Genomic DNA, 21704 nt, shown 5'->3' with positions numbered 1-21704 from the left:
TGCTTATTGATCAGTGTCACCCCTTCCAAAGCTTTTCCCAGAATAACTTCTAAATTTTGCAGATATTAAAAAAGAAAAGGGCTGGGGATATAGCCTAGTGGCAAGAGTGCCTGCCTCGGATACATGAGGCCCTAGGTTCGATTCCCCAGCACCACATATACAGAAAATGGCCAGAAGCGGTGCTGTGGCTCAAGTGGCAGAGTGCTAGCCTTGAGCGGGAAGAAGCCAGGGACGGTGCTCGGGCCCTGAGTCCAAGGCCCAGGACTGGCCAAAAAAAAAAAAAAAAAAAAAAAGAGCTAGCCAGTTACCAGCGGCACATGCCTGTAATTTTATCTACTCAGATCTGAAGATCAAGGGTCAAAGCCAGCCTGTATGTAGGAAGGTCTATGAGCCTCTTATCTCCAATGAACCATGAGAAAACTGGGAATGGCACTGTGGTTCAAACTGATAGAGTGCTAGCCTTGAGTAATAGAGCTGAGGGACGGTGCCCAGGCCCCAATTTCAATTCCCACGACTGACCCTTGGGCCCTTCCCTCTCCCCCAAAAAGAGCTATTCCTATTTCTTTTCAAACTGTTGTATAAAATGCAAGAGAAAGAATATTCTCAAGCACATTCTATTAAGCCTATATTACCTTGTTATAAAAACTGGATGAGTGTACACAATGAAAACAGAAGTCTGTAGGCCAAATTACTCTATGAAGGGAAGAATACTGTCTTCAGTGACTTTCCTATTACCTTTTGTAATATTACAAAACAAAGTTTTTCAAATACATAACCTTCATTCTACAGAATGCTTTTCAATTGTTTTAAACATTTCTGCTGTGCATGTTTATTAGTTGAAGTAACTGGAATTTAGGTAAAAAATTGTGTCTGTGTTTTGTTTTGCAGTATCACAGTCTCCTAGTGGAACAGATGATTCACTTCTAGGTGGTTTACAAGCAGCAAACCCAACCACCCAGCTCATTATACAGTCATCATCTGTCCCAATGTTAAATGTTTGTTTCAACAAACTTTTTTCTATGCTTCAAGTCCATCATGTTCAGGTATGAGTTTAGGAGAAAATGGTGTATTTTGACATATTGCTAGTCATTAAAAGATGAACTAAAAGGCTTCTCTGTCATAACCTGACAGATTTTGGAAATAATTTAATAGTCATTACTCCTTATTGGTGAGCCATTTTTAGATATTAAGAATTAATTTAAAAAACTTATTTATTACTAATAAGCAGTTTTACAAAGGGATTTCAGTTCCAGAAGTCAGGTTATGAGTACAGTGTGTTTTGGTCAGTATCATTCCTTCCATTGTTCTCTCCCCTTTCCCCCATTCCACCCCTTCCCTGAAGTTACATAGTATACATTGAACATAATGATGGTATTTACTCAACCTTCCTCCTTCATTTGTATACCCCTTCCCTGCTTGTATTTGTTCTTTAATACCACTAAGTATAGTCTTCTACCACCCTCTGATTTAAGGACTTGAATCACCTGTTTCATTTTAGGTAAACATTTGTGTGAGGTAAGTTGCAAATTTAAATTTTGTTTTATTAAGAATTTTGAGTTGTGTTTTCTTGTCAATGTTTTGAATAATAAAAAATTCTTTACTCATGACAAATTTATGAATTAGGACTTTTATTTATATCTATTTTCTATTTTTTTCTCCCCATTTTTCTTTTTAGTTGGAGTCACTTCTCCAATTGTGGCTTACATTGAGTCTGAATTCTAGCTCATCTGGAAATAAAGAGAATGGAGCAGACATTTTTTTATATAATGCTAATCGAATACCTGTTATTTCATTAAACCAAGGTAAGGTGCATTAGGAATATCATTATTTTATATTATGTAAGGGTTTAACATTGCTTTTTGTAAGATAATGTTCCTTGCACTTGTTAGGTTTATGCTAGGATCATGCTTTTGGCCCTCTTTTGTCTTTTTAGAAAGTCATTGATTGGGGTTGGGAATATGGCTTAGTGATAGAGTTCTTGTCTAGCGTGCTTGAACCCCTGGGTTCTATTCCTCAGCACCACATAAACAGAAAAAGCCAGAAGTGGCGCTGTGGCTCAAGTGGTAGAGTGCTAGCTTTGAGCAAAAAGAAGCCAGGGACAGTGTTCAGGCTCTGAGTCAAGCCCAGGAATGGGGGTGGGGGGTGAAGAAAGTCTCTGATTAGTTCTATAAATATGCATACCTCTTATTGGTTTGTTCACCAGATTATTTTCAAGGATTAGAATCTATATTCAGACTCTTATGTTTAGCATTACTTCCTTTATTTTAAAGATGTGCAGGAAAATTCAGCACTCTGGCTCAGCCTCCCTGAATCCAGACCTCTATTTGACCTGATCATTCCGATCAGGTCAACTCCTCCATTATAAGCTGGGGGAGGTATACATTGCTTTTTTCTGGGCGGGGGAGGGCAGTCCTGGAGCTTGAACTCGGGCCCTGGGTACTGTCCTTGAGGTTCTTGTACTCAAGGCTACCTACCACTCTACCACTTGAGGCATAGTGCGCCACTTTCATTTTTTTGAGTTGTTTATTAGAGGTAAGAGTCTCATGGGCTTTCCTGCCCAAGATGGCTTTGAACTGTGAAACATTATTCCCCTTCCTGTCCCTACCCTCAAGGTTGTGTGTGTGTGTGTGTGTGTGTGTGTGCGCGCGCGCGCACGCACGCACACATGTACACTGGTCCTGGTGCTTGAAATCAAGACCTGGATGTTACTCTACCACTTGAACCACAGCTCCACTTTCAGCTGTTTTGGTGCTTAATTGGAGAAGAGAAACTCAAAGGCTGTCTTTGAGCCATGAACCTCATATCTCAGCCTCCTGAACCTCAGATCTCAGCCTCCTGAATCACTAGTTTTCCCGGAACCTGAGACACTGGAGTGGTTCTGTTTTTACATAATAAACACTGGCCATAATGACTGCATTTATTCATCCTTTAGCTTGTTAATCTGTTTTTGTTTTGCCAGTGTTGGAACCTGTACTCAGGGCCTGCCCCCCCCCCCCCCTGGTCCCTTAGCTTCTTGTGCTGAAGGCTTTGAGCAACAGTACCACTTCCAGTTTTTTTTTTTGTTTTTTTTCAATAGTTTATTGGAGATAAGAGTCTCAATGACTTTCCTACTCTGGCTGTCTTTGAACTGTGATCCTCAGATCTTATTAGCCTCTTGAGCGGCTAGCTTTTGTTTTGTTTTTGTTCTTTCTGTCAGTACTGTACATTGAATTCAGGGCCTCACCTTTGCTAGCCAGAGACTCTACCACTAGAGCCAAACCTTCAGAACCTTTTTGTATTGGTTGTTTTTTGACTGGCACCTGGCTGGATTATATTTAATGGGAAACTGGTTCCATTTATATGTTGTGAAGAGGGTAGTCACTGAGGAGATTTAAGGAAATACTCTTTAGTTTTTAATTATTATAATTTTTAAAATTCTTACATTTTTCCAGCTCAGTAAAAGTTTTTTTCTTTGTCTTTTCTGTGTAGCATCAATAAGTAGCTTTCTCACTGTGCTAGCATGGTATCCCAATACATTACTTCGGACGTGGTGCCTTGTGCTTCATAGTCTGACGCTCATGACAAATATGCAGCTTAATTGTAAGTTCACAATTTTATTTATTTAAATCTAACAGAGACTTTAATATATATGCTCTCATATTCTTTAAGTGCAGTTATTAAATGACTGAATTATAGCTATGAAATGACTTGAATCTCTTTGAAGTCTATCATATTCAATCTTTAGGTTATTGTCATTTTGATTGGATTCTGTGTCTTTTCAAGAATAACTTCATTAGGTGAAAGCACTTTCACGTTGTTAAAACTGTTATTTAAACTACTGATTAGCATGAAAGTGCTATTCTATTTTCCTGTTTGGACTATATTTTCCAAAAATGGGTTCAAAGTTATCACTAAAACTGAAGATAAATTTAATGCAAAGAATGTTTAATCAGCCCAGAAAACTGGTCTGTTTCCTAACCATTAATGCATAAAATATAACCTATATGTAGTTAACATGCAAAAAACGAATACTTTTTGCCTAGATTAATCTTAGAAGACCTCCTTTCTATTTGTGGAAGGAGTGGATTACAAAGAATAGGCTTTCCAATATGTCTGTAAGGATTTACCTATTTCCTTTCCAGTTGACTAAAGAAGATATACATTAAACTAAAGATATTTTCTTAGTCAGGGGAGAGTTTCTTAGTCAGGGTAGGACCTATGTGGTGGATAAAAATAGAATGAAGGCCAGGTCTGTCAGTTGAGTGGAGATTGAATGAACTCTTAAAATTAGTGAGAATATGTGAGTTTTCCTTAGAACCAAAGGTTTTGGTAAATACTGCATTTCTCTGTTTTATGGCTCATTTGTTTAAGGTGGAATTATTTACTCCTTTATCTTTCTCTTAGCTGGTTCCAGCAGTGTCATTGGGACTCAGGAGAGTACTGCTCATTTGTTGGTTTCAGATCCAAACCTTATTCACGTGCTAGTGAAATTTCTTTCTGGCACCAGTCCACATGGAACAAACCAACACAGCCCACAGGTAACACAGCTTTTAACTAATGATGTGCCCAGATCATCATGCAAAAAAAAAAAAGATTGTTAAATAAAAGTATGTGAAAGTATTATTTATAAAGTATCAAATAGTTTTTGGTGTAGATATATGTCTTTGACATTGACTTTGGATAATTTAAGAAATACAAAGTCAGGAAAATATTTACAATTTTTGGAATTTAGGTGTGTGTTGTGTGTGTGTTTGTGTGTGTGAGAGAGAGAGAGAGAGATTGAGATTATCGTTGCTTAAACTCAGGCCTTCCCCCTTTTCACTCAGCTATTTTGCTCATTGCTGGTACTCTCCCTCTTGAACCATGCTTTTAAGTGGTAGCTTTCTTCTGGTTAACTGTAGATAAGAGTCTCCTAGGTTTGTCTGCCTGTGCTTGATAGAAATCAGGTCTCAGACTTCTGAGTAGCTCCCAGCTTCCAGCTAATATATCATTTTTGATGGCTTGTATTACTAAGATTAACAATCTACAATAATCAATTTATGAAATGTATAGTATTGCAATATCAAAATAAAAATTATTGCTTAGGACATAGCATTATTTATTTCAATATATCCTTGAATTTCTTGTGTTGTATTTAAAATTCACTTGCTTGTATTTTTTATGTGAATTATATTTGTATTAACTTTTGTGAAAGTTTTTTTTGAGGCTTCCAAGTTAACACTTTTAGTTATTTTAAAGATTCTTACTTTGTCATTAATCAAGTTCTGATGTAAATTTATATTCCATAAGCCTTCCTTCTTTTATTTCATTTATTCCATATATATTAGTAAGCTTATATTTGCAGAACTACCTAGTATCCTCACTAGAAGTACAAGTTCTTACCAAGACCGAATCTCTGCCTTCACAGATTTTTAACTTCTTTTTTTCCTGGTCATTGCATTTGGACTCGGTCTGGGTGCTGTCCCCTGAGCCTCCTTGTGCTCAAGGCTAATGCTCTATCACTTGAGCCACAGCATCACTTCTGGCTTTTTCTTGGTAGTTTCTTGGAGATAAGAGTCTTAGAGACTTTATTGCTTGGGCTGGTTTTGAACTGCAATCCTCAAATCTCAACCTCCGAGTACCTAAAATTACAGCCATGAGCCACTGGTGCCCAGCTCAGATTTTAAATTCTGTTGAATACTTGGAGTGGCTAGTCTGATCTTTAGTATACATTGTAGATGGTAGTAAAATAAAGTATCCCAATACAGTTGGATTTTTTTTTCTATTGACTGCATTTTCTAGATAGTATAATAAGTGAGACAAGGCATATAGTGAAGAAAGTATGATTGGGATGGGGAATTTGGTGGTTTAAATTTGAATCATTCTGTAATTTATACTCATAAGCAGTTTTTAGTGGATATTTATTTCTCTTCAGGTTGGTCCCACAGCTACCCAAGCCATGCAAGAATTTCTGACCCGATTACAAGTGCACCTGTCTTCAACATGTCCTCAGATATTTAGTGAATTTTTGCTGAAGCTAATTCATATACTTTCAACAGAAAGGTAAATTTCATTGTATTCTGTCTTGATATAGGAGTAACATGTAAGCCTCCAAATACATACTATGCTTTCATTTGGGAGGAAGAGTTTGTTAGTGTGTATTCTTATTTCCATTTTACTTCAAGGCAAATCTTTAAGTCCCTCAGTAATGTGAAAGAAATACAGTGCATCAAAATTTCCTTTTAATGGTTTCATGTATTATTATTTGTCTTGAGGATATTTGGGGTATTTTTGAAATATTAAAGCTACCAGTAATTTTATTTACAATTAAAAAAGTGAAAAAGATAGCTTAAAAAGTAAAATAACATACTGGGCAGCTTGTCAGCTCACACTGGTAATAATAGCTTTAAGGAGGCTGCTATGTGAAAGGTCTAGAATTGAGGCCAGCTAGTCATAAAAGTCTACAAGATCTCCCCCCCCCCCCCCCCAATCAATGGCAAGCTAGGAGTGGTAGACTGTACATGGGAAGTGAAAGTAGGAAAGAAATTGTGTAGCCACAGTGTTAATTTACATAGTATATGATTCGCTCATGTCATAGTCAATAGTTACCATCATCCTTATATAGGATATCTTTTGTTGTTGTTGTTTTTGGTCATGGGGCTTGAACTCTGGGTGTGGGTACTGTCTCTGAGCTCTTCAACTCAAGGCTAGTGCTCAAAGCTACCACTTGAGCCACAGCGCCATTTCTGATTTCCTGGTGGTGGTTAATTGGAGATAAGTGTCTCATGGACTTTATTCCCCAGGCTGACTTTGAACTGCGATCCTTAGATCTGCCTCCCGAGTAGCTAAGATTAGATGTGAGCCATCAGTGCCTGGCTTATGTAGGATATTTTATAAACCTTAGCATTTATTTTGATACAAACTTCGAATGGGTACTGGGGTCGTACAAGGAATAGCTATTTGAAAGGCACTGGATTAGACCCCTAGCACAGAAAACAACAAAAGCACCTTTTTAATATTGTCCTTCTTATTAACTAGTTGTACAAAAAGGTTGCAGTATTTTAAGTTAGATTATGAGAACAATGTTCCTTGATCAGTGTCACCCCTACCATGGTGCCCCTCATTTCTCCCTCCCATCCTTGTTACCAAGTTACATAGTTCATTTCTTAATATAATGTACATAGAGTACAATGACTACATTTGCTCACCTTTCCTTCTTCCATTCACTTTGCACCCCCTTCCTTTTGAACCTGGTTTCTCAGATCTCAGCCTCCCTCCATTTCACACTCCCTCCCCTTTGAACCAGGATCCTCAGATCTCAGCCTCCTGATTAGCTAGGATTATAAGTGTGAGCCACTGGTGTTCATCTCCCAACACTTTTCAAAGCAATATAATTTCATTTCCTTTCTGCCTTTTTGTAAAGGTTCCAACTTAGGACTAGTCAAACGTGATACACACACCTAGGTATGGTGTGTCAGGCAGTAAGGGGTATGGGAAATGGCTATGAGTGGATATGAACTGTTACCACCCTGGTGTATATTAAACTTTTAGCAGCCTGTTAGATATCTTATCCATATGTTGCCTGTATCTCCTTTTCTCAGACTTGGTCCCAGGAAATCCCTTTCTATTTCCCTGGAGCAGCCTGTCTTCTCATGGATTTCAGGATTTTTGGTTGCTTTAATTACTTCAACTCTATCTTGAATTCAAGAAAATATATGACTAATTAGCTAATTTGCTTTTTTGTTGCTTCATTTGGCAGTGATGCTTTCTAAAATTGTTCTGATTTGGCTATATGCAAACTTTTAACTCAGTTTTAATACATAAAATAATTGAATCTAAATTACTGATAAAATCAGTAGCTAATGTTTACAGTATCAGTCATTAAAGCTGTAGTAAAGTATGGTCATTCCATTGTTGAGTGTTTCTGATACTGAAATACTTTAGCTTGCAGCTTGACATAGTTGATTTACTTACCCTTTAGTTTCCTGTTTTAAGAAGGAATCATTTTTGGTTTTGTTTAAAAAGGCTGCCTGAACAAGAAGACTGGGAAAGGGATGGAAGCATAGCTACCAAGTGAGATAATGAATACCAAGAGGTTGTTATTTCTTAACTACCTTGTTTAATGGTAGTTGTTTTTTCAAATCATCAAGTTATTTAAATTTTCATTCTTTCTCTCTTTCTGTAGGGGTGCCTTCCAGACAGGCCAAGGACCTCTCGATGCCCAAGTGAAGCTCTTAGAATTCACTCTGGAGCAGAATTTTGAAGTTGTTTCAGTTAGTACTATTTCTGCTGTGATAGAATCTGTCACCTTCTTGGTGCACCACTATATCACTTGCTCAGACAAAGTAATGTCTAGAAGTGGATCAGATAGCTCCGTGGGTGCTCGAGCATGCTTTGGGGGACTCTTTGCCAACCTCATTCGTCCAGGTGATGCAAAAGCAGTTTGTGGTGAAATGACAAGAGATCAACTCATGTTCGATTTATTAAAACTTGTTAACATTTTAGTACAGCTGCCTCTTTCAGGCAATAGGGAATACAGCGCAAGAGTATCTGTGACCACCAATACAACAGATAGTGTTTCAGATGAAGAAAAAGTCTCAGGAGGCAAAGATGTCAATGGAAGCAGTACTACTATTCCAGGATCTCCTGCTTATGTCGCTGACTTAGTCTTAGCCAACCAACAGATTATGAGCCAGATTTTGTCTGCTCTAGGCCTGTGTAATAGCAGTGCCATGGCAATGATAATTGGTATGTATTGAGAATATTACTCTTCCACTTGTTTCTGGTACATCACCTATATTTACCCTATAATGTAAAAGAACTTTATTCTAACATTCTTACTGCTGTTTATTAGTGAAGACTTTTATAGAGTGGCTTCTCTTAAAACCAGGGATGGAGAATGTCTGACACAAGTCATGAAGTCATCAGTGAAATCAAGACAGTGCTTCTTATTGGTTGCAAGTGGCCTGTTGTATTGATAATTTTGTATGGTCCAGAGTGATATTAAAAACATTCAGATAGCCTTTGGCAAAAAAATGTTCCTCACCCTTGCATAAAAAGAAAGTGAAATATAGAAAAATTTCATATGTTAGCCTAAAAAGTTCTGGGGATATCAACAAATAGACTTTTAGTTAATGATTCAAAATTGCGAAAGGACTATTCTCCAATACTATAATTTATATATAAAATCCTGTAAGGATTTCAAGAGTTTGAAGTCACATTTTATATTAGAGATTTGTCAAATTTAAGCATTATTTGCTTTTCTATGCTACATACTTCACTTGTAAGATTTGTATAGTATTTAATTGTTTATCAATTTGGAAGCTAATATATATTGCATGTAAGTTTTTAATAATTAATTGTAAATTTCAGCAAAAACAATTCTTGATGTATTTTTGCCTGTTTGCATTTCTTTTTGTCACATCTTTTTAATAGATTTTAGGCATAATTAATACTAATTCCACTTATTTTTCTCATTTTCTTATTGAAATAAAGCCGATTATTCAAAGCAGCTTATTTTTATTGTAAACAATAATAGCATTTCATGTAAAAACATACACCTCAAAAAAGAATTACTGGATATTATTGTTATACATACTTTAGACTCTAGGGATGATATTTTCATGTGTGCTTGTGAATGTGTAACTGTTAGATATCTAGCATCTTTCAAACCAAGAAAATCTAGAAACTTGCTGGCTCTTCAGACTCTTATGAATGACATTTATGGTTATCTAGGTTTTTTTTAAAAAATGTGTAATCTTTTATTTAAATTAGGAGCCAGTGGATTACATCTCACCAAGCATGAAAACTTCCATGGTGGGTTAGATGCCATATCAGTTGGGGATGGATTATTTACCATACTGACAACACTTAGTAAAAAAGCTTCTACAGTCCACATGATGCTACAGCCAATTTTAACCTACATGGCCTGTGGATATATGGGCAGACAAGTAAGTTCACTACAGCGATAGCTTCATGAATTTAAGTAGTTTGTGGTAATTCAAGTAGAGAAATATATGTAAGACCCAGACAAATCAGAGTAGTGATATCATATATTTAAAAAAAAGATTTCTACAAGTGAGAAATATGAATGGTGAAAGATGGTCACAATGATATAAAAATAACATATTTAAGATGTTCTTAAAATTTAGATTTCTGATATTTTTATTATCTATCATATCTGGGAGTATTTATTGTCTTTCTTCTTAAAAATAGCATACTTGAATGTCATGGTGTTCTCCCTAGATCTTTTACATGACAAGATTTATACTATATGTTTAGGTTTTTTTTCCCAGTTGAAAGGTGTTGAATAATTTTAAAAAGGAAAATTTTGTAATTTTTAAAAAAGGAAATGAAAGCCTTTCTTTACATTTTAGATTTTGTAATTTTAAAAATCAAATTTTTTGAGACTAATTAGACTCTTACCATCTTATATCAGTTTTTATGTGCATATGTTGTATAGATGGAGTTTTGAGCCCATTTTTAACTGTAGATTCTAAGATTTTAAAAATTCTTAATTGACATTTTTATGTGTCAATGCATAAATGTCATTTTTTTATACTTAGAGCTCATGTCAAGTGTTGAACATTTGCCTAGCAGGTGTGAGGTCTGGGTTCTATTCCTGAAGTGGGGCATAGCAATAATTTTTAAAAGATTCATTGAATGTATGTATATTTCTCCTTTGGAACCTACAAATGTATTTGAAAAGGTTTCAATTTTTTTTTTCCTGGTCCTGGGGCCTGGGCACTCACTGTCTCTGAGCTTCTTTTGCTCAAGGCTAACACTCTGCCACTTCTGCCACAGCACCACTTTCTGTTTATGTGATACTGAAGAATCAAACCCAGGGCTTCATGCGTGTTGGATAAGCACTCTACTGATGGGCTGGGAATATGGCCTAGTGGTAAAGTGCTTGCCTCGTATACATAAAGCCCTGGGTTCGATTCCTCAGCACGACATATATAGAAAAAAGTTGTAAGTGGCGCTGTGGCTCAAGAGGTAGAGTGTTAGCCTTCAGCAAAAAGAAGCCAGGGACAGTGCTCAGGCCCTGAGTCCATGCCCCAGGACTGGCAACAAAAACAAAACAAATTAAAAAAAACAACAACACTCTACCGCAAAGTCACATTCCCAGCCCTAGATTTTTTTGATATTAGTTTTCAGTATCAAGCAAAAGAAGGACATATGCATAATACACTATCTGGATTGAGAGAGGAGATAATTGGCTTTTTTAAAAAATTTAAGTAAGATTTCTTACTTTGGCAGACGGTTTGCATTTAGTACATTTAAGGCTCTTAATTAAAATATTAACTATAAAAGTATTACACTCAGAAGTTTTTTTTTGTTATTTTTTTTTAAGGGCTCTCTTGCTACCTGTCAGTTATCTGAACCATTATTGTGGTTCATATTGAGAGTACTGGATACCAGTGATGCCTTGAAAGCATTCCATGATATGGGTAAGATGAAATTCTAATAACTACTATTGAAGCTCATTTTATAGTAATCTGTGAAAGTTGACTATGACAGATCACCTATGCTAAGATACTTTTCACTGGTATTCTTTGTAAATTTAGGTGGAGTTCAGCTCATTTGCAATAATATGGTTACTAGTACAAGGGCTATTGTGAACACTGCAAGGAGTATGGTGTCAACCATTATGAAATTTCTTGATTGTGGTCCAAATAAAACTGTTGACAGCAGCTTGAAAACAAGAATACTAGCTTCTGAGCCTGACAATGCAGAAGGGATCCATAACTTTGCACCCTTAGGTAAGAAAAATGTTATTACACTATATTATTAAAATTATTTAATTGGTTAATAATTTATTGGTATGAATCAAAATTATTTCTTGAAGTAGGTTGATGGTGTTAGACTGTCATGCATTTTAATTATAATACAACAGGTTGATTTTTTTTTTGTAAGATAGTAGCTATTAAAATACTTTGATTGGGAGCTCTATAACAATTAAATCTACTTCTAAGAAGTGGTACTATGGCTCAAGTGGTAGATTGCTAGCCTTGAGCTGAACAGCTCAGGGACAGTGCCCAGGCCCAGAGTTCAAGCCCCACAACCTACCAAAACAAAACAAAAAGATTTACTTCCATTTCATGTGGAAGTACAACTTATGAAGCTAAATAGAAATTCATATGCCAACTTACTCTGTTTTTAATGTGAAGAGAATTGTTTCTTCTTAACCAATATTTAAATTTATTATTATTATTATTATTATTATTATTATTATTTTACTGTTTGGTGGTGTTCTGGGGCTTAAACATGGGCTGGGCACTGAGTGAGTTTTTTTGCTCAAGGCTAACTCTACTAATTGAGACACAGCTCTATTTCTGGGGACTTTTTTTTTTTTTTTAAGTTTATTGAAGATACGAGTCAAGGATTTTTCTACCAAGGCTGGCTTGGAATTGTGATACTCAGATCTTAGCTTCCTGAGCAGCTAGGATTACAGACATGAGCCACCAGTGCTGAGCTTCTTTTTAATGTATTTGAATTTACTTACTCCTTTATCCAGACTACAGTGCTTTCAATTACATATATATACAATGTAAATTATATATACACACATATGTATGTATTTGTAATTCATAAACATTGACATGTTAGAATAAAAAGGGTACTGTTTCAGAATTCTCTTTAAGACAGAAAAATATGTTGGATTTCTAGTTAAGTAAATAGAAAATTGTTATACTAGATTTGTTACTAGTTTTCTTTTGTCACATGAATAATGAACTTGTCATCTTGTCAGTTGACTGATGTTGTTTTGTGAGTACTCTTAACAGTGATTCTCGGAGTGCTGAAAGTACAGTAGCACACCAAATGTTCATATTTTCAGATACTTTTTGTAGTAGCTGGACATAACCTATCATTTCAATAGTTCATAGTATTTTATTGCATTTTGCTTCAAGTTCTCATGGTATTTGAAATATCTTCTGTAGGTACAATTACATCTAGTAGTCCTACTGCCCAACCAGCTGAAGTGCTTTTGCAGGCTACACCACCCCACCGAAGAGCTCGCTCTGCTGCTTGGTCCTATATATTTCTGCCGGAAGAGGCTTGGTGCGACCTTACTATTCACCTTCCATCAGCAGTACTACTGAAAGAAATACACATCCAGCCTCACCTTGCATCTCTTGCAAGTGAGTGATAGAAAGATCATGGGAATAAATTATGAGAAACACTTAAAAATGACAAAAATATTTAGCAAATAGTGATACAATTAGATATCATTAGTAAATTGTATAGTTGTTGAACAATTTTTAGTGAAATAGTTCATAGTACCACGGAGTAATTTATCCTGAAATGAGGATGAAATCCATTGAAATATAGTCCAATTATATATTATTTTTACCATTTTATGCCAAAAGGAGTTTGTTCCCACATATCTATTTTTGTTTTAGCTTTTTTTGGGGGTCTGGTTCTCAGTTTTTGTTCTGTAATGTGAGATTAGTATAGATTTATTTATATGTTTTGTTCTGTTCTAATTGGAAGATAACTACCTCTGTAACTTTTTTTTTTAATGTGCTTTTCCTGGGACTTGAACTCTGCCTGAATGCTTTTGTGCTCAAAGCTAGCACTCTACCACTTTGAGCCACAGCTCCATTTCTAGCTTTTTGGTAGTTAATTGGAGATAAGAATCTCATGGATGGACTTTGTTGCCTAGACTGGGCTTTGAATCTCAGTCCTAAAATCTCAGCCTCCTGAGTAACTATGATAACAGACATGAGTCATTGGCTGTGAATAATAATTTTTTAAACATTGTTATAATATTTTGAGATTTGAATGAATTCTTAATAAGAATGATAACATTTTCTGTTATAATACATTTTAATAATTTTTTATTCCATTTTTCATTGAATATGCTTATTGTAACTTTGGAAGGTAAATAATTAAAATAGTTTTCAGAAAATAAGTTACTATGTAGAGCATGAACAATAAAACCTTAATGTAAAATTTTTTTCAATTTTGGAGTTTGCCAATTCTTTTAAGATAATTACAGTTTTTAGAGGATTTTCAAATGAATCCTTTCAGTTATGTTAATTGATTCTTGGCTACCAAATGTCACTTAATTGGATGAAGAGCTATGGGGAAATTTGCAAATTCCTGGTATAGTTAGGAGGATATGTGTGTTTTTCTAGTTATTTGTAAGAATAGACTAGGAGTATAGGCATGTAAATAAAAGAGTAGGTAGGATTACAGGAATGAATGATTAGCACCTAGCAAAATATTGTAAAAATCAAAATAGAAGCATTCCATATGAGTTAGAAGAGATTTAAAATGGGGAAGAAAGCTTTACTTGGGAGGTAGATTGTTTATGTAAGTCTATGTGGGAATTATGATAGGAAGTGTAGATAGTGGTGAGTGCCCATTTTGGGAAATCAAGTACTTTAGTTGTTTTCTACTTCAATGTGCTTAGTAAGACAGTTATTAGAGCAGAAATTGAATGAATTTTGTGCTCCTGTGGAAATAACATAGGTGCCACTTCTGGCCATTTTCTGTATATGTGGTGCTGGGGAATTGAACCCTAGGCTTCATGTATACAAGGCAAGCACTCTTGCCACTAGGCCATATTCCCAGCCCTGGGTACATTTCTTAAACAACTTGTTACCTCCTCCCTAATTTCCCCTCTCTTCCCTTTCCTATTCCCTCTCCCCCCTCTCTGTGTTCAGTTGGTTTACACCAAATGGTTTTATAAGTATTGCTTTTGGAGTCATTTGTCTTTTTATCCTTTGTCTCTTGACTTTAATATTCCCTTTCCCTTCCCTAGTTCTAATACCAGTATATACAGTATCCAGGGTACTCAGATGAGATACAGTGTTCTTATGAAAATTTGGATTGCTTACTGTTGTCCATTGTGTCTGTTAATATAAAATGTCTTGGATTAAAATTTATTTGGCTGGTACTTGTTTTCAAACCCAAACCTCATAGTTTCTAGGTAGGTACTCTACTACTTAAACCACATTCTTGGCTCTCCTTTCTTAATTTTGTTTGTTGGTCATTTTACTTATAGGTTCTCCCCCCCCCCCCCATAGTGTTTTGTATATCCTCAGATTGTGATTCTCTTATTTCTGGCCTACTCCTCTAGTCAAGATCACAGGCTTGTGGTGGGAATATGGCCTAGTGGTAAAGTGCTTGCCTCGCATCCAGAAGCCCTGGGTTCTATTCCTCAGCACTACATATACAGAAAACCGCCAGAAGTGGCACTGTGGCTCAAGTGGTAGAGTGTTAGCCTTGAGCAAAAAGAAGCCAGGGACAGTGCTCAGGCCCTGAGTTCAAGCCCCAGGACTGGCAAAAAACAAAACAAACACTTGTCATTTGCTTAACTATTTGCCTACACTGGCCTCAGACTTTTATCCTCCAGACTTGTGCCTCCCAGATGTGGCATGCACTGCTACTTCAGACCTACTTTCGATATTTTGTTTTGTTTTTTTTTTTTTTTTGGCCAGTCCTGGGCCTTGGACTCAGGGCCTGAGCACTGTCCCTGGCTTCTTCCCGCTCAAGGCTAGCACTCTGCCACTTGAGCCACAGCGCCGCTTCTGGCCGTTTTCTGTATATGTGGTGCTGGGGAATCGAACCTAGGGCCTCGTGTATCCGAGGCAGGCACTCTTGCCACTAGGCTATATCCCCAGCCCCTACTTTCGATATTTTGAAACAGTATCTCAGACCCACAGACCAGGCTGGTTAGGAACTGGCCATGTAGCCCAGGTTGACCTCAAACTCAAAATACTCCTACCTTACTTTGCCAAGTGCTGATCTTTCAGACAGTGAGGCATCATGCCTGACTTAAGTTTAAAATTAATCGCTGTAACTTCTCTATTAGTGTAAGCCTGGCATTTAATTGGCACTAGTAAGTTAGTTATTTTATAATTGAAATTAAAGCCAGAAATTAAGGTTATTTTAGTTGGTAGCCATGTTTATTAATAGGCAATAAAATAATTTTCTCATACTGGATACTTACTGTGTCATTAGAGTACCATTACTTTTAATGATAATTTTTTAAAAGATTGGTTAGGATATTTCATTCAGTTTTAGAAGGGAAATAGAAGATAAGAGTTGAAAGCAATATCTAAACTTAGATGTGAACTTCAACTTAATGTTAAAATTTAGAATATAATAATATGGAATAAGGACTTAGTAGAGCTGGGCACTGGGCATGAGTGGCTTATGCCTATAATCCTACCTACTTGGGAGGCTGAGATCTGAGGGTTGCTGTTCAAAGCCTGCTGGGGGCAGAAAAGTCCCAGAGAGACTCTTCAATTAACTACTCAAAAACCAGAAATGTTGCTATGGCTCGAAGTGGTAGAGCACTAGCCTTGAGCAAAAGAGCTCAGGGGCAGCTCTCAGGCTCTGAGTTCAAGCCCCATGACTAACAACAACAACAACAAAAAAAAGAGTTAGTAGAAAAATAGTTTTTATTCTTTCATAAGTTATTATTTTCCAATCTTGAGGCTTGAACTCAGGGCCTAATTGCTGTGTCTGAGCTTTTTTTCCCCTCAAGGCTAGTGCTCTCTATCACTTAAGCCATAGTTCTATTTCTTGCTTATGAAGCAAGATAAGAGTCTCATTTACTGCCTGGGCTGCCTTTGAACTTAATTCCTTTGAACTGCCTCTGCAGTAGAGAGGATTATAGGTGTGAGCCAGCAGCATGCTACCTTTCCTAAATTATTTTAAGTTGCAATCTTTTATATTTAAACTATTTTAACTCGTAACATTAAGTCCATTTTCATATTGTTTATGACAATTTTGGACAAAATAGGAATAGTAGAGTGTTGCCTATGTCGTTGGTTTTATTTTTTCTTTAGTAGAGAGGATTTAGCATGATTGAATTGAACATCTTCAGGTTTTTAGGTGAATATTAAAGTGTTTATGATTTAAAAATTATATTATGGTCAAGTTTCTCTCTCTCTCTCTCTCTCTCTCTCAGTCTTGGGGCTCTTCTTTATAGTGGTACTGGAGTATGAACTCAGGGCCTCATATACTCACTTGACTTGCTTGATATACTGGCTGCCTACCACTTGAGCCATCCTATTTGCTGGTTATTGGGAGACTGGGTCTCCTGACTTCTTTCTTTAGGCCGGCTTCTAACTTTTACTATGCCTCTCGATTTTAGCCTCCTGAGTACCTTCAGTTGGAGGTATGCGACATCAGTGTCTGTCTGGATGATCATATCTATATTTGATATTGCAAAATAGTTCCAAAATCTATTGTTAAGAAAGTCAATAATGAGTTATGGTTTGCTCTAGAATTTTTTTTTTTGTGGCTGAGTTTATAGTAAATGTAAATGAAAGCTTGGTGTTATAAGATTAAAACAATTAGACTATGAAATCTAGTTCACCTTGTTTGTGTGAGTGTTCATATTTTTTTTCTTTCTATAGCTTGTCCATCCTCAGTGTCTATTGAAGTGAGTGCAGATGGTGTAAACATGCTACCTCTCTCTACTCCTGTTGTCACAAGTGGTCTAACCTACATAAAAATTCAGCTTGTGAAAGCTGAGGTAGCTTCTGCTGTCTGCCTTAGACTACATCGTCCACGAGATGCCAGCACATTAGGCCTTTCACAGATCAAATTGTTGGGCCTCACTGCTTTTGGCACCACTTCTTCAGCAACAGTTAATAATCCCTTTCTTCCATCTGAAGATCAGGTTTCTAAAACAAGGTATATCTTTCCATTCCTAAAAAAAGGTTCTCTGTGCTTTTTTGTTTGAAATTAATATATTTTGTATGTATTATAAGCTCTTTGTTCTTTAGGTGTTTATGTACTATCATAATTTAGGTGTATTTATTAAGCAATAATTTTGTAGAAGCAGAACACTAAGTCATTAAAATGGTCATTTTTAAGCTGGGCACCAAGTAGCTCATGCCTGCAATTTAGCTACTCAGGAGGCTGAGATCTGAGGATTGCAGTTTGAAGCCAGCCCAGGCAGAAAAGTTCTCAAGACTCTTATCTCCAATAAACTACTCAGAAAAAGCCAGAAGTGGCGCTGTGGCCCAAGTGATAGAGTGCTAGCCTTGAGCACAAAGAGGACCAGGGACAGTGCCCAGGTCCTGAGTTTAAGCCCCAAGACTGGCATAAACAAGCAAATCAATAAAATGGTCATTTATATGTGTTTAATCTTTGAGTTGGCTTACATTATGTTATATTTGTACGTTCTGGTTTGTTTAGATCATAGTTCATTATAGGAATTTCCACCTGTCTTTTTTTGGGGGTGGGGGGTGGGTCAGTCATGAGGCTTGAACTATGGGTGGGGGCTATCCCTGAGCTCTTCAGCTCAAGGCTAGTGTTCTACCACTTTGAGCCACAGCACCACTTCTGGTTTTCTAGTGGTTAATTGGAGATAAGAATGCCATGGACTTTCCTTAGGCTGGCTTTGAACCTTGCTTGATCCTCAGATCTCAGTTAGTATTACATGCATGAGCTACCAGCTCCTGGCCGCTGCTGTTTTAAGAAGCAAGAATATGCCTTATCCATTCTAACTAATCTAGAGACAGGGAACTAACTAGTCTCTGTAAAAGTCAGTTGTTAAAAAATGTCATATCTGAATCCGAAAAGGAAGGGCCTGAATATATGCTGTAAGTAATGATTTTCTGGTAATTTTTGATGCCTGACCATTTTATAGATTTTATGTTTAAGCCATTTTATTAAGAATTAGCAACAACAAAAAAAAAGAATTAGCTTCTATTCTCAATGTGTAAAGATTTTACAATTTTAAAAGCCTGGTGCTAGTGGCTCACTCCTGTAATCCCAGCTACTCAGGAAGCTGAGATTTGAGAATCAAGGTTCAAAGCCAGCCTGTGAAGAAATTGTGCTAATATCATTAAGACGTTTTCTTTTATCCCTGAAGTAATTTGAACTACCTGTATTTACCATACATACGTTGTATATTTCAGTATTGGATGGCTACGGTTATTACATCATTGCCTTACTCACATAAGTGATCTGGAAGGAATGATGGCCAGTGCAGCTGCACCCACTGCTAATTTGTTACAGACTTGTGCTGCCTTGTTGATGTCACCTTACTGTGGAATGCATTCACCCAACATTGAGGTGGTTCTTGTGAAAATAGGTCTTCAGTCTACTAGAATTGGCCTGAAGCTTATAGACATTCTTTTGAGGAATTGTGCTGCATCAGGCAGTGATCCTACAGGTAACAATGAAACTGTTATTTTAACCTTCAGAGTAATCACAATGAAACTGTGATCTTTATGATTCTGAAGTTAATTTCTCTCATAGCTTTGTTATTGTAGTTTGTTTTGTTGGAAGTTATAGAACTATTTGTAGCATTATAACTAAAAAACTACACAGATTTTTCCATTTCAGGTATGCTTATTTAACAACCTTGTTCTTTTTATTATTTTCATTTCTTGCAAGATTTGAACAGCCCTTTACTTTTTGGAAGATTAAATGGACTTTCTTCTGACTCTACAATAGATATTCTTTACCAGCTTGGTACCACTCAGGATCCTGGAACAAAAGACAGGTACATATATGTTCACAGAAGTTTGTAGTGAATATACCTTAAAATTCTTTATTCTTTTTTTTTTTTTTTTTGGCTAGTCCTGGGGCTTGGACTCAGGGCCTGAGCACTGTCCCTGGCTTCTTTTTGCTCAAGGCTAGCACTCTGCCACTTGAGCCACAGCGCCACTTCTGGCCATTTTCTGTATATGTGGTGCTGGGGAATTGAACCCAGGACCTCATGTATATGAGGCAGGCACTCTTGCCACTAGGCCATATCCGTAGCCCCAAAATTCTTTATTCTTAAGAGATCTCTTAGAAGACAGTACTCATAAAATATTCTACATCTACGTACATACTTGACATGACACAAACTTTAAAGATTTTAATGAATATTAGAAATAAATTTTCATATATTTGGACAAGTTTTAAGAAAATTCCAACTCAGATTGTGTGTGTGTGTGTGTGTGTGTGTGTGTGTGTCTGTCTGTCTGTCTTTCTTTGCATGCCATCCTTGGGGCTTGAACTCAGGACCTGGGTGCTGTCTCAGAGCTCTTTGCTTTAGGCTAATAGCACTTTACCACTTGAGCCACAGCTCCACTTCAGGCATGTTGATAGTTTATTGAAGATAAGACCTCATACTTTCCTGCCAGTGCTGGTTTTGAACTGCCATTCTCAGATCTCAGCCTCCTGAGAAACTAGGGATCCAGTTTTCATGTATAATTAATTATTAATTAATCTGTATTGCTATTGAGGAAAAAAGTGCAATAAAACAATTTTTTTTTTCAGGGTTCTGGCACTGAAGTTAGAACTTAGGATCTCAGGCTTGTCAGGCAGGTACTCTACTGTTTGAGCCATACCTATAGGCGTTTTTATTCTGATTTCTATTTATGACAGGGTTGTGCTTTTTGCCCAGGCCAACCTGATCAATCCATTTATATTTAATGCCTTTGCTCAGTCTGGCAGGTAACTATAATCCTTTTGATCTCAGCTTTCCCTGTAGTTTTCATGTGTTTTGTTTTGTGTGACACCGAATCAGAGCTATTGGTTGAAGTGTGGGTATTTTGGGACTTTTTGCACAGCCTGATCTTCATCTTTCATGCATGTAGAAAAGTTACAACTCTTAGGATAGGATCTTTGTAAGGTGAATGTTTCATAATCATACTGTCTTTGGTGGTATAGTTGCATATAAATATAGAAGAATTGTGTTTATAGTGGGTACTTTGATTACATTAATAATGCTATCATGACATAAATATGATTATTTATGATTTATAGTGTTTGTTGACAGCTTCTTGCTGATGGTTTCTTTTTTTTCCTACGAAATTAAACATTATTCCAAGTAACAATATGAACAATATGTGAACACTTCATATTAACTTTTAGTGATTTCTACACATAGGAACTCTTTTGTTTTGGTCCATCATAGGGCTTGAACTGATTGAAGGCTGGGTTCTCTCCCTGAGTGCTCAAGGCTAGCAGTCTGCCACTTTGAGCCACAGCCTTTTGTTTTTTTGGTGGTTAATTGGAGATAAGAGTCTCAGGGACTTTCCTGACCAGGCTAGCTTCAACAACAATCCTAGATCTCAGCCTTCTGATTTATAGGTATGAACCCCTAGCACCTGGCTTTAATAAGTAATTTGATTGATGTCTTCTTTTCCCTTCAAATTAATAGCACCTCCAAGTACTTTTCAAACAATTTTAGTATTGACTAGGCATTCTCACATTTTATGTGTATTATTTACATAGAACATATTTATGTTGTGAGAGTGAGTAATATAAGTAATTCCTAGGTAGAGATTATCCCCTGAGTTATTCATTTATCCATTCCTTTCTTTTACCGGTACTTGGGATCAAACTCAGAGCTTGACATATGCTAGGCAAGTTGTCTACCATGGAGCTACTGAATCAGTTTCCTATAGTTTTTTTCTTAATTTATGTTTAAAATTGAGCAGTTTGGCATTTTGTTATTAACTCCTTGTTTTCTAAAATACTAACAAATTTTGTTGTGCCTACCATGGTACTAGATACTAGATGAAAAGTATATTGAGTCCTGCTTTTTGCCTTCAGGGTTGTGGAGATAAGCAGTATCACTAAAATTAGAAAGTATAACATTAGCTAGTATTGAATAGAATGCCAGACAGGAAAGGCACAGATTAGTACTTATACATAATGTCATAATAACTTTTACTTATTTGTAATTAATTCCATCTTTTCTTGACTCAAGATGTTCAATTTTGTTTTGTTTTGTTTTCACAAAGGAATGTTGATTTCAGCATGATACCTTTAGA

At 36.5% G+C, this 21704-nt stretch overlaps 1 protein-coding gene across 9 annotated transcripts in view; it reads left to right on the top strand.

Moving 5' to 3' along the window:
• Positions 1–21704, top strand: part of Birc6 (baculoviral IAP repeat containing 6) — a 187016-nt gene that overhangs the window by 108096 nt on the left and 57216 nt on the right. For all 9 annotated transcript variants that reach the window (XR_007211930.1, XM_048353168.1, XM_048353167.1 and 6 more), the window contains 13 exons: positions 889–1043; positions 1676–1802; positions 3469–3579; positions 4384–4517; positions 5894–6021; positions 8144–8706; positions 9733–9908; positions 11312–11408; positions 11526–11720; positions 12900–13100; positions 17337–17616; positions 18849–19105; positions 19330–19438. Coding sequence is in view for 8 of the 9 variants with exons in the window: in XM_048353168.1 (XP_048209125.1) it covers positions 889–1043; positions 1676–1802; positions 3469–3579; positions 4384–4517; positions 5894–6021; positions 8144–8706; positions 9733–9908; positions 11312–11408; positions 11526–11720; positions 12900–13100; positions 17337–17616; positions 18849–19105; positions 19330–19438 (2533 nt within the window). In the remaining variant the exon portion in view is untranslated. The remainder of the gene's footprint in view (positions 1–888; positions 1044–1675; positions 1803–3468; positions 3580–4383; positions 4518–5893; positions 6022–8143; positions 8707–9732; positions 9909–11311; positions 11409–11525; positions 11721–12899; positions 13101–17336; positions 17617–18848; positions 19106–19329; positions 19439–21704) is intronic.

The sequence above is a fragment of the Perognathus longimembris genome, chromosome 8, assembly GCF_023159225.1.
Source record: "Perognathus longimembris pacificus isolate PPM17 chromosome 8, ASM2315922v1, whole genome shotgun sequence".
Taxonomy (NCBI): domain Eukaryota; kingdom Metazoa; phylum Chordata; class Mammalia; order Rodentia; family Heteromyidae; genus Perognathus; species Perognathus longimembris.
Note: the sequence above shows the minus strand (reverse complement) of the source record. Positions and strands in the feature narration are given on the sequence as shown.